Genomic DNA, 12748 nt, shown 5'->3' with positions numbered 1-12748 from the left:
TCATCAAAAAATACATCCTATGCATCCCTATACACAATGAAATAAATTTTTTGAGAGAAGTCCTCAGTAGTTGATACCTTTTTTAATGGCTAACTTAAAAAGTTTTTTAAAGACATATCGAGCTTTCGAGACTATAGAGGTTAGTATAACACAATTTCTGAAGTTAGGCATATATATATATATATATATATATATAGATATATATATATATAGATATATAGAGAGAGAGAGAGAGAGAGAGAGAGAGAGAGAGAGAGAGAGAGAGAGAGAGAGAGAGAGAGAGAGAGAGAGAGAGAGAGAGAGAGAGAGAGAGAGGGGAATGGAATGTTAGATGCAAAATAGATGGAAAACAGAACATGTAAATAAACAGTTTAAAAAAAAACATATATATCAGTTCACAGGAAAGTTTTCTGGGTTTATAGCTTCTTTGATAAGTGACGTGTTGTCTAGTGGTTATAAAAGGTCATAAAACCCTGTGCCTGATTTAACCCCTGTTGGAGAGTGTTGAAGGTCATCATAAATTTAAGCTCCCATATGTGGCGATCTTTTCTGTTCTTAAAATTCCCTCTTAGTACCAGGATCTTCATATCCTGGGTCATATTATGATTTTCATTGCAGAAGTGTTTTGGCACAGGGAGGTCCATTCTCTGTTTTCTAATCGTATGTCTGTGTGAGTTCATCCTCATCCTAAGTGACTGTCCTGTCTCACCTACATACAGGCCCCAGGACACTTAGTACACAATATCAAATACACATTAGGTGTGCTGCAGGTGAAGTTACCTGGGATCTTGTAGTGTCGATCAGAGTTCGGGATCTTTATTTTGTCCGTAGTCAGTATGTGCGGGCAGGTTTTGCACCTCTTATTTCCACATGGAAATGTTCCTGTGTTAGTTGGAGGTGACAGTGAGCTGCTAATAATCATATTCCTGTGGTTTGGTGGCTGTCTATAGCACAGGAGAGGGGGATCTTGAAATATGGATTTTAAATGGTCGTCTTTTTGCAGTAGTGGATGTAATTTGCGTGTGATTCCTCTCAACGTCTCCAGGTTATATGTGACGACCAGGGGCACCCGATTGTTCTCCTGTTTGGTATTGTATTTTAATAACTCCGAACTTGGTAACCTGGTGGCCCTGTTAATTTGGTTTTCAACTGTTCTTGGATGGTAACCCTGCCTCAAGAATGTGTTTTTGAGGCCCCCAATATGCTTGTCTCTGTCCACAGGGTCTGAGCATATGCGATGGTATCTGATATCTGGTATCTGATATCTGGTATCAGGTAACTTCACCTGCAGCACACCTAATGTAGTGTATTTGATATTGTGTACTAAGTGTCCTGGGGGCCTATATGTAGATGAGACAGGACAGTCACTTAGGATGAGGATGAACTCACACAGACATACGATTAGAAAACAGAGAATTGACCTCCCTGTGCCAAAACACTTCTGCAATGAAAATCATAATATGACCCAGGATATGAAGATCCTGGTACTAAGAGGGAATTTTAAGAACAGAAAAGATTGCCGCATTTGGGAGATTAAACTTATGACGACCTGCAACACTCTCCAACAGGGGTTAAATCAGGCACAGGGTTTTATGACCTTTTATAACCACTAGACAACACGTCACTTATCAAAGAAGCTATAAACCCAGAGAACTTTCCTGTGAACTGATATATATATGTTTCTTTAAACTGTTTATTTACATGTTCTGTCTTCCATCTATTTTGCATCTAACATTCCATTCCCCCCTCTCTCTCTCTAATATATATATATATATATATATATATATATATATATGCCTAGCTTCCTGGATAACCCCTATATAACCCCTTCCTGGATGTCCGCCGTGGTAGTACTATGCTTCTGGGAAGGGCTTCCCTCAAACTGCTGTTCGTGGGTGTTAACCCCTGAGATGCCACAGTCAAATAGGACCACAGCATCTCAGGGGTTTTATTATATATTGGGGTCCTAATTGGCCTACCATGATGTTTTGGTGGGTACCAGCATTCTTAATTGGCAGTTCGGAGCCTGAGTTACCTCGGGTCTGCTCCACCTCTGTACCAGCACAAACCTGGTTGATCCATAACCATTTTTAAATTTGGAGATAATTAAAAGGTAAACATTTGTTCACTGAGACCAACCAGTGGACATTGATACCTTGCCAGAGACTGCTGATTGGAACTTCGGTGCACCAAAAAAGGTTCTTTGCTACAGTTTCCCTTACATCTTGTCCTTCAGTGACTAATCTACTCACATAGTCACCACCAGACTTGTGAGGTTGCCTCTGTAACCAGTGACTTGTTAATAAAATGGTCTCTACTATATCTGCAGACTGTACTCTAGGCTTGGCTTGAAAAAATAAAGACACTGAGCAATGAGAGAAATTTTACAGCTACCAACACTCATGGTTTCTCCTAGGTGCCCTGTCAAACTTTATACAGATTGAATGGTCATTCAATAAAATGTCAAACTTCATTCATTTATATTGAGGTAGTGATCAATGTCTTACAAGGGATTGAACAGATAACCGCAAAGAGCTTACAATAACAATGTGTTCTTACTTGCAGTCTGAATCAATTGAATGCAGTAACAAACTAGTATCCAATCTCTAGGAACAAGGTTTCTGTGATTCGTACTGGCATATCCAGCAGCTACAATCAATAGCCCAGCTGGGTAACGTTATATGGAATATTTCTGCTTTTTATTCTCAATGAAACAGCCAAGCCATCTGCAGACTCATCTTAAACCGGGTCAAAGATGAACATACATATTTTGAATGGCCAATAACTGGGAATTCGTTAAATTTACTCATGAATGATCTACATTATGTATATAATAAAGAAACAATTCAATGTTATTACTGCATACTTTTTTTTTTTTATTATTATTTAACAACCCATCAAATAAGCAGGTCATAAAACCATGACAGGTGAGAGTATGGGGTTTCAGACATCCACCATCTATAAGCCAATGAATAGGAAATCCCGAAAATTTCTGGTGCACTGTAATACCATGCATCTGGCCTCTTTTTGACAACCCTATTTCCACAGATTGTAAGCTCTTGCAGACAGGGGCCCAATACCTATTGCTTAAAATGTTTAGTTTGTCATGCAGTAGTGTCTAATTTTGTCTGTATGTGAACCCTATAAATTGTAAAGTGCTGCAAAATATGATGGCCCTACATAAAGATCATTATACCATTAAAACACTAATCATAGGAAATACCTATGTACTTTCCTTTTAAAAAATAGTTTTATTTAATGCGAAGTTTTATTTTATAATGTTATGTGCCATATGACTTTAATGACAGTTTAATGTCAAATTGTTCATAATGTAAACGCAACAGTTAATATCTCCTGCGATGGAAACAGTAACAACAGTCTGTAATAATAATTTCTCATTTACCAGCAATGGTTGTTTACTCAGAAAAAAAAATATAATCTGATGTCATCAATAAACTGCAAAAACACATCTCTCTTCTGCAAATGGATAGTGCCCATTACAAGAAACTTAAGTACCTTATTTCGGGAAGTGATAATTTGTTTAACGACAATTCTGTCTGCCAACACCAGCACCTTAGTAACTGAAGAGAGCAGAAGTCTAGCAGCTTTTACCACTCCAGTCTTATCAGTAAATATTGCTACTTGCCCGTCAGGGTCATGATGTTCACCAATATTCATATCTGTCAACTGCGCTATAGTTTCACCTGAAAAAACAAAAGGCATATACAAATTTTTATCATATTACATAGTATAAACAATGTTACTGTATAAAATGTATGAAATCATGTGCAAGGACATTTGTTGTTTTCCTATTTACGATACTTTGTATGGTTTTATTGTTTGGTATTAGTATAACAGCATATTCATAAAACTTCAGCCCTAGTCTACGGTAGAGGAAGTGACTGGCATTAACCAGTGTATACCGGATAAATGCTGAAACACATTGTAATTTTTACAGCCCAGGATCTTATTCAAAGCTAACATCTCAGAAGTCAATCACAGGCAGCAGATTTCAGATTGTCATTTGGTCCTAAGAAAGTCAGTTGAGCACAGCGCAGAAAAAAAATGTAGTGTGACCTCTGCCTGCAGCCAGAGTAAAAGGACTATGCTCAGTATTTTGGAGTATTTTTAGTCAAGGAGGAGTACAATGTATGAAGTAATGTAAACATACATAATGTTAAGCGGATATCATTTATGCAGAGAAACCTATTACTAGAACTGTCTTCTATACATAAATAGCAAAAAATGTAATTTAAGCATTTCTGAAAACTGCAATTTGGGCACTTTCAGATCTTCTTGCTATCAAGTTTATTGTATGGGAGAAATAGTTTACATTCTAATGGACTAGGCATTTTCAGAAGCAGGATACATAAATGACACATCCCCAATATTCCGTTGGTCAGTAAGAACATGCAGATCCCAAATTTATATAATTTTTTTGAAGGTTTTAATACATCTAAATATATATATACACACACACATATTTGCATAAATATATATATATATATATATATATATATATATATATATATATATATATATATCTATAGTGTAAAAAGATTTGCCATGTTAAAGTATCTTTTTTGGGGGAGAGGCATAATGTAGTTTGCATTGATACTATTTGAACAAAGGGCAAATTTTAGATTAGTTTTTATTCAACTTTTCTTAGTAAGGTGAAACATCAGAAAATAGCAATTTGGCATTTTTGTGTTTCCCCCTATGGTATTCACTACATGAGATATATTTTATATTCTTTATTGTCTGGGTATCTTTTAAAAGCAGCATTGACTTATAGGTTTTATGTTTAGTTTCCTTTATTTTTATATATATTCTAGGTGGAACGTGAAGGTGATTTTTTTCTTATCTATTTTTCTTTTCTTTCTACATTTTTCCAAACTTTTGAAAGTTTTTTTTTAAGTCATTTTTTAAACCTCATTGCCTCGATGCTTAAAACGCCATCATTAGATTATACCATTGACAAAACAGAGCAGCCAGTAATGAGCAAAGCCACCAAGCAATCAGCACTTTCATTTACTTCAGCACCGCAAGTCTAATCCATTCACAATTATTGAAGAGGTCTTTCTTTATATATTATTAGATTTTGATGTGGATTATTTCTTTCACCTGTACCTTAAACTGTGAAAATCAAATCTTCGCTACAAGATTCCCTCTCATTGTATATTCCTATATCGTACGCCATTGTTACTGTAATAACACCTATGCTTTCCGTTTTGCAAAGTAAAGTGAAAAGATCTCTCTCTAGGAAGCTTCAGCCTATTAGCTTCCAGCTGAGCTGTGTGGATTAGATACTTTTTCTTTTTTTTTTTTTTTTACTTAAACTCAAACACTGCATAAAAAAACATGCAGTTACTATTGACTGGACATCACTGCGTAAACAGATTTCCTTGTGTAGGACATTATGCCATTCAGAGAGCACTAAATACAAAATCAATTTTACTGAATTTGTCTACTAATTTAATTTAATTAAAAAAAAATAATGAAAAGATTTCTCTACTATGAAGAATAGTAGAATAGTTTGAATGAATACTTTTACATAATAAACTTGTACTCTCCAAAGTTAGAAAAATGTGTGTGAGGAGAAAGTTTGGGGGCTTAATCCTATTAATATTATAAATGTGAAAGTTTGTGAGTTTGGATGTTTGTGGGTTTGGATGTTTGTTAGTCAATCACGCAAAACCCGCTCGACCGATTTGGCTGAAAGTTTCCACAAACATAGTTAATACACTCGATTGCGCAATAGGCTACTTTTCGTCACAATAGCGCAGATACGTTTGTGCCAGGACCCCCACAAAACCCAAACTCACACCACTATCTCTGCAATCTCACACACTTTGGACCATAGCAAGCCACAAAATTCATATTGCCCTCTACAGCAGAGGTCAGCAACCCCACACAATCACATATACTTTACCACTTTGCCCTTCACCTTAACGATACTCCAGGAGGCTCTCTTTAACGCTCCGAAGCAGCCTTGTTTGCCAACCCCCACCACTCTGACAATCCGCGACACCGCCCACCCATGTCAATACCCCTAGGCAGTCTAATAAATGCAAAAAAAAAGTTTAAAAAAAGTAAAAAAAAATATTTTTTTTTTAAAAAAAAAGGATTAAAAATTCAAAATCACCCCCCTTTCCCTAGAACACAAATAAAAGTAGTTAAAAACTGTGAAACACATACATGTTAGGTATCCCCGCGTCCGAAATCGCCCACTCTACAAAGCTATACAAATATTCTTCCTGTTCGGTAAACGCCGTAGCAGGAAAAATGGTCAAAAGTGCCAAACCGCTGTTTTTTCACTGTTTTGATTCTGATAAAAATTTGAATAAAAAGTGATCAAAGCAATAACATTTCCCAAAAATGGTAAAACTACAACGTACACCCGGTCCCACAAAAAAAGACGCCCTATACATCCCCGTACACGCACGTATAAAAAAGTTACGGCTGTCGGAATATGGCTACTTTTCGAAAAAAAATTTTTTAACAGTTTTGGATTTGTTTTTAAGGGGTCAAAATGTAAACAAAACCATATAAATTTGGTATCCCCGGAATCGTAACGAAACACAGAATACAGGGGACATGTCATTTTGGTTGCACAGTGAACGTCGTAAAACCAAAGCCCGTAAGAAAGTCGCAGAAATGCATTTTTTCTTGAAATCCACTCCATTTTGAATTTTTTCCCTGCTTCCCAGTACATTATATAGAATAAATAATGGTGGCATCATGAAGAAAAATTTTTCCCAGGAAAAATTAAGACCTCATATGGCTCTGGGATCGGAGAAATAAAAAAGTTAAGGGGTTTAGAAGGAGGGGAGTCAAAAACGAAAAACGAAAATCAAAAAATGCCATCAGCGGGAAAGGGTTAACTTCAAATACCTCTGTCCCAAAGTCACTATGTAAAGTTTCTCACAACACCGTATAGCAGCTCAAATACAAATTAACTTCAACACAAAAGTCTCATGTATTCTCTGAATTACAGCAAAAACAAGATACAAACTTACATTTCATATCCCATACCTTATACACACTACGTAAACCTTACCCACGCCTGTATATACCCACTTCTACAATCACCGCAGACGAAGTCGCGGGTACCAGCTAGTCTGTCATAAAATTGATAATTTTATTTATGTTATATAGTGGCAACATATTCCGCAGCACTTTGCAAATTTCAGAATACACGGACAATATAAGACTTTACAATGTCACAAAATAATAAACATATCAAATAAGAGGAGCAAGAGGAGTGCTTGCAAGAGCTCACAATCTATAAAAATTGTCAGTCATGTCATCATCTACTCATCTTCTGCCAAAGAAGGCCACCCTTTAAAGAACACTATTAGCTGCACTGAAATCATGAGAATCAAATTTACAAGCACCATCAAAAGTGTAACACAAAGTTTTGTACAATGGAAGAAACTACGGTAAACTTTAAATGGATATATTGTAGAATTGTTTAAAGAAAAAAGTGAAATATCACATTAGTAGTAAGCGTTTAATTACACAATATAATAATTTCCTCTTTTTTGTGTATTTCTAAAACTAAGTTCCAGAATTCAATTTGCATTCAAAACTGGTATACATGCTTTATATCACTTTTACTGCTTTAGGCCGGGGCCCCACATGGAAAAAAAAACCTCTGCATTTTACAGTCCCTGCAAGGTGGATGGTATTCTAGCAAATCCCATCCAGATAGTATGGAAAAATATGCACAGCGTACATGCTGAGATTTCGAAAATCGTTGCGTTTTTGGAAAAAGCAGCATGTCATACATATATACGGAAAAACCATTGGTTTTCCTATAGATATAAAGGAAGCAGAAAGTCCGCAGAGCAAATCTCTGCAGACTTTCTGTGAAAAGCACTGTGCAAAAATGCAGAATAAAACCCCTGTTCTGAAGGAGGGACAAGAATTAGCACAGCCTGAATCTGAATTTCCTGGTGGAGTGCTAACCTCCTTGAGGTATCTCTTGGGTGCCTGGTGGCCACAAACCTGTAAACTATGTAAACTACACAAGAGAAGAAACTCAGACAGAAACCCTGTCTTACCCCCTCCAAAATTCAAACATTGGAAAAGTCTTCCCAAGTTTGAGAGAAGGAGGAAAGGCTTCCATTCACAGGAAACCTGGCTTCAATGCTGACCTTCTTCAACCCTACTACCTGGTGGGGGGAAAAAAAAACAAAAAACAAAAAAAAAAAAAAAACCACGAGGCCTCTGACTTTTCTAGTAGTCCCCTTCTGTTCTCTGGGCTTTGAACCTATTCTTGCAAGACAACCTATTGGTTCTAAGAAAAGTTCCTGAGTACTGTGGAACCCCTTCTTTTTATCATAGGATTGTTCTAACAACTCATTCAAATCCAGACCACACTGGTCACCTCAAGCCAAACTTTCTGGCTGAGTTCAATAAGGCCGCTACCCTAACAGAAGGCATCCATGAGGGAAAAGGGAGGGAGAGGAGGAGGAGGAGGAGGAGGAGGAGGAGGAAGTGGAGGGAAAAGGAGGATGTTTTTCGCCATGAAGAGATACTGGTTCAGTTTTGATAGTACATTGAGGCTAAGGCCCCACGTTGCAGAAACGCAGCTTTTTTTGTTGCACTTTTTTGAGCCAAAGCCAAGAATGTCTACAAGAGGAATGGGAAACATATACAAAGATCTTATACTTCTCCCTTGTGCTCAATCCACTCCTGATTTTGGCTCAAAGAACCGCTACAAAATCTGCAACAAAAACACTGCGTTTCCGTAATGTGGGGCCTTAGCCTAAAGGCTAATTTGTACTGAAAAAAACTCCATATTACAGGATTACTAAACCTAGAAACAATCACCACAAGTACACAGAACATGATCTTGCCCCTTGTCACATTTTCTTGAATCAAACAGTCTTGTGGAAACCTGCAGAGTACACGGGCTAATTATTGATCTGTTCAATCAGTTAATGTTCCTTTAAGATACAAAGGATATAAAGCTTCCCCATGAAAGTGGTCACCAGTGTAGAGAGTACAATCAACATTAAAGGGATTCTATCATTAAAATCCCATTTTTTTCTCAATCACACGTAGGAATAGCCTTAGGAAAGGCTATTCTTCTCCTACCTTTGGATGTCTTCTCTGTGCTGCCGTTCGGTAGAAATCCCAGTTTTCGTCTGTATGCAAATTAGTTCTCTTGCAGCACTGGGGGTAGTCCCCAGCACTCAAACAGCACTGGGAGCGTCCCCAATGCTGCGAGTGAAATCTCCAGCACCATCTTCATATTCTTCAGGAATGGCCTCTCCCAGTGTCTTCTTCCGTCCTGGGTTTCAATCTTCTAGGCATGCGCAGTTGGCTTTGCCTTCGGTTAGGGCCTGAAAATAGCTTGCTGGTGTAATCGGCCATTTTCTTGCGACTGCCGGGCATGCGCAGTCTGCTCTGCTCGAGGCCCGAAGGCAGAGCCTACTGTGCATGTCTAGAAGATTGCAACCCAGGATGGAAGAAGACACAGGGAGAGGCCGTTCCTGAAGAAGATGAAGGCGGCACTGGAGATTTCTCTTACAGCATTGGAGACACCCCCAGTGCTGCGACAGAATTCATTTGCATACAGACAAAAACCTGGATTTCTCCTGAACAGCGGCGCGGAGGAGACATCTAAAGGCTATTCCTACGTGTGATCAAGAAAAAATGGGATTTTAATGATAGAATCCCTTTAAAACGCATTATTTTTTAAAGACATATAGACAATTCTGTACTTTCGACTAACAGTACTCGAGTGGGTGGCCTTGCAGACTGTATTACAGAATCCAGAAAAATGCAGGTTACAATATGTGGAGCAATACAAGTGTTTTTTGACAAATGAGCTAATCACCAGTTCATAAACTAATATGATTTCTAATGTATTTTAAAAAACAGAGTGACTGACTTTAGAGCAGTAAAGCATTAAAGCCAGCTCCCTACTGGGGTTGAGCGGCACTGAGTTAAGGACGTTTTGTGGAACATATAGATAGGACAAGAACTCTACAACACGAGAACATATAAAAACACAATAAATATGGCGTCACAAATCCCTGCTTGTCATACTGTCACAAAAAAATTAGACAAAACAATGTAATCCACAAAATATGACCAGCCCTGGCATGAAGCCTGGAAACACAACCCACCCTGAGGCCACTGAACCAGGGAGGAAGCTTTGAAATAGCCCAGAAGCGGAAAAGAGATTGTTATTGCATGAAATCCTGAGTGACAGTCTGCTCGCTGTTGATGAGAGAAAGTGAACAGGAGCCAGAGAAATCAGCAGACCTCTAAGTTATTTAGGGAATGACGCAGCCGGATTCCTAGGCTTTTCTACTTTCTGATAAATTTGGGGAAACTGCCCACTTTCATATGTCTGAAGTTCTACAAGTAAAGCACTACATGGGAACATGTAAATTACTAGGGCGAAGAAAATGTGGAGCTCAACTTTAACTCATGGTCAGGAAAATAAGGCAAATCTTTATTATAATGAATGAATACAAAAATAACAGTCTCAGAAGCCAAAATATGTACTGAAATAAAGAGAACACCAGATAACAATAATAAGAAACCGATAATGTCTCTCAAAACTAGTTCTCAGAATTATTATCGGCTTCCAAATATTCATTATCAACTAATGTCTAGGCATTCAGTAGCTATGAGTGTTTGTAGCCATGTGACATACTCTTGTGACCAGATCATACATGAAGTCCCGTGTACCAGTGTAGACACTATATGACAATATTAAAAGGGATAGCTGCATACTGTGATATCATTTTACAAACTATGGCATATTGTGTAGTACTGCAAATGGTGTCTCCCAGCATGAGTACAGACTCCGAAGTTGTTCTTAATAAAACTTAGCTTTTATTATTTTTTAGCATACAGCTGGTTAAAATTACATTAGTGGTGGAGGGGTCGGTAGACCAAAGCCTACGCGTTTCGGAGCATTGGCTCCTTATTCATGGCATAAAAACCATCTACATGCACACCAATATAAAGGATAAAAACACTGACTGCCCGACCCCTCCCGACTGACAGGAAGGTCATTAAGTTAATGAGATGCATACAGGTGGGAAGACAGCAAAACCATAATTCAGCGTATTCAAAATCGCTGCAACATAAATAAATAAATATACACAGTAATCTGAACATGGTATGTCAGACCAAAATATGAAATTATATGTATTAAATACCTATCTCCAGTATTTGAAGCTGGCAGCTTGGAAAATAAATAGTTAATCAAATCCATAAATAAATAGTGTCTACTAAAAACATTTATAAAAACAACTACAGGGGTCGGGCAGTCAGTGTTTTTATCCTTTACATTGGTGTGCATGTAGATGGTTTTTATGCCATGAATAAGGAGCCAATGCTCCGAAACGCGTAGGCTTTGGTCTACCGACCCCACCGCCACTATTGTAATTTTAACCAGCTGTATGCTAAAAAATAATAAAAGCTAAGTTTTATTAAGAACAACTTCGGAGTCTGTACTCGTGCTGGGAGACACCATTTGCAGTTTTCCATTGAGGACAAGTTATCTACAGGGATAACATCCCTTGCATCAGTGACTCCTGGGTGACGCTCACCGTTTCAAGACTACGGGGCATGTAAGTGTTTTTTGTCTCATTTTGGATTACAAGCACTGCATTCATATTTTTTTGGGCTGTTTGTCCTAGTTTTATATTGTGTAGTAGTCTCAGCACAGGCCATCACACACACTATAATTCAGCCCAGAACATAGATGGTTTCTTTTTTTCCACCCACTGGCTTAGTTTTAGATGAAAGGATAAATGAACTCCCTTTAAATGTTATCATTTCAGTTCCCCTATAGAGCATTATAAAGGATAACTGCTATTGCACATTTGGTTGCGTCATCAACCTCAGTGCATAAATAAAACAAAAGGATTTATGGTTTGGCAAGATAACCAAACTGCAGTGCATCTTTAAGTTCTCAGAGTCCTGAGGTCACAAAGAAAAAGCCAGCTGTGCCACCACCATCGATCTTCTATAGTGCAAGAAATGCTGAAATGTAATTCATGCAGAATCCACAAGCTGTTTGTCTTCGAATTATCAGCAAAGCCACATCTTAGCTGTTGTACTTGTAATGAATGATGTACAAGGAGGAAATATTGCCAAATACATACACAGCTGTTTGCTATGGCTGGGAATCTATTTACACAAGTAATGAAGGAAAGACTTGCTAATAAAGTGATACAAAACAAATCCTGTACTTTGACAAATGTTTAGTAAAGACATGAATAAAAGATTACAAGTCATTTCTCCTTTGATGTACATAAATAATAGTATAAAAACAATATACAGGATGACCAGACATCTAAAGCAGCTACAGAGGCAGAAAGGAACAGGAATATTCAGTTATACGCATACATACACTCACCGGCCACTTTATTAGCTACACCTGTCCAACTGCTCGTTAACACTTAATTTCTAATCAGCCAATAACATGGCGGCAACTCAGTGCATTTAGGCATGTAGACATGGTTAAGACAATCTCCTGCAGTTCAAACCGAGCATCAGTATGGGGAAGAAAGGTGATTTGAGTGCCTTTGAACGTGGCATGGTTGTTGGTGCCAGAAGGGCTGGTCTGAGTATTTCAGAAACTGCTGATCTACTGGGATTTTCACGCACAACCATCTCTAGGGTTTACAGAGAATGGTCCGAAAAAGAAAAAACATCCAGTGAGCGGCAGTTCTGTGGGCGGAAATGCGTTGTTGATGCCAGAGGAGAATGG

General features: G+C 38.0%; 1 protein-coding gene across 1 annotated transcript in view; it reads right to left on the bottom strand.

The window, feature by feature from the left end:
- CTNNAL1 (catenin alpha like 1) overlaps window positions 1-12748 on the bottom strand; it is a 180996-nt gene that overhangs the window by 79455 nt on the left and 88793 nt on the right. Inside the window, exon 3 of the mRNA XM_075271009.1 lies at window positions 3517-3704. Within this exon, the coding sequence (XP_075127110.1) occupies window positions 3517-3704 (188 nt within the window). The remainder of the gene's footprint in view (window positions 1-3516; window positions 3705-12748) is intronic.

Source organism: Leptodactylus fuscus, chromosome 4 (genome assembly GCF_031893055.1).
Source record: "Leptodactylus fuscus isolate aLepFus1 chromosome 4, aLepFus1.hap2, whole genome shotgun sequence".
In the NCBI taxonomy this organism is placed as follows: Eukaryota; Metazoa; Chordata; class Amphibia; order Anura; family Leptodactylidae; genus Leptodactylus; species Leptodactylus fuscus.
Note: the sequence above shows the minus strand (reverse complement) of the source record. Positions and strands in the feature narration are given on the sequence as shown.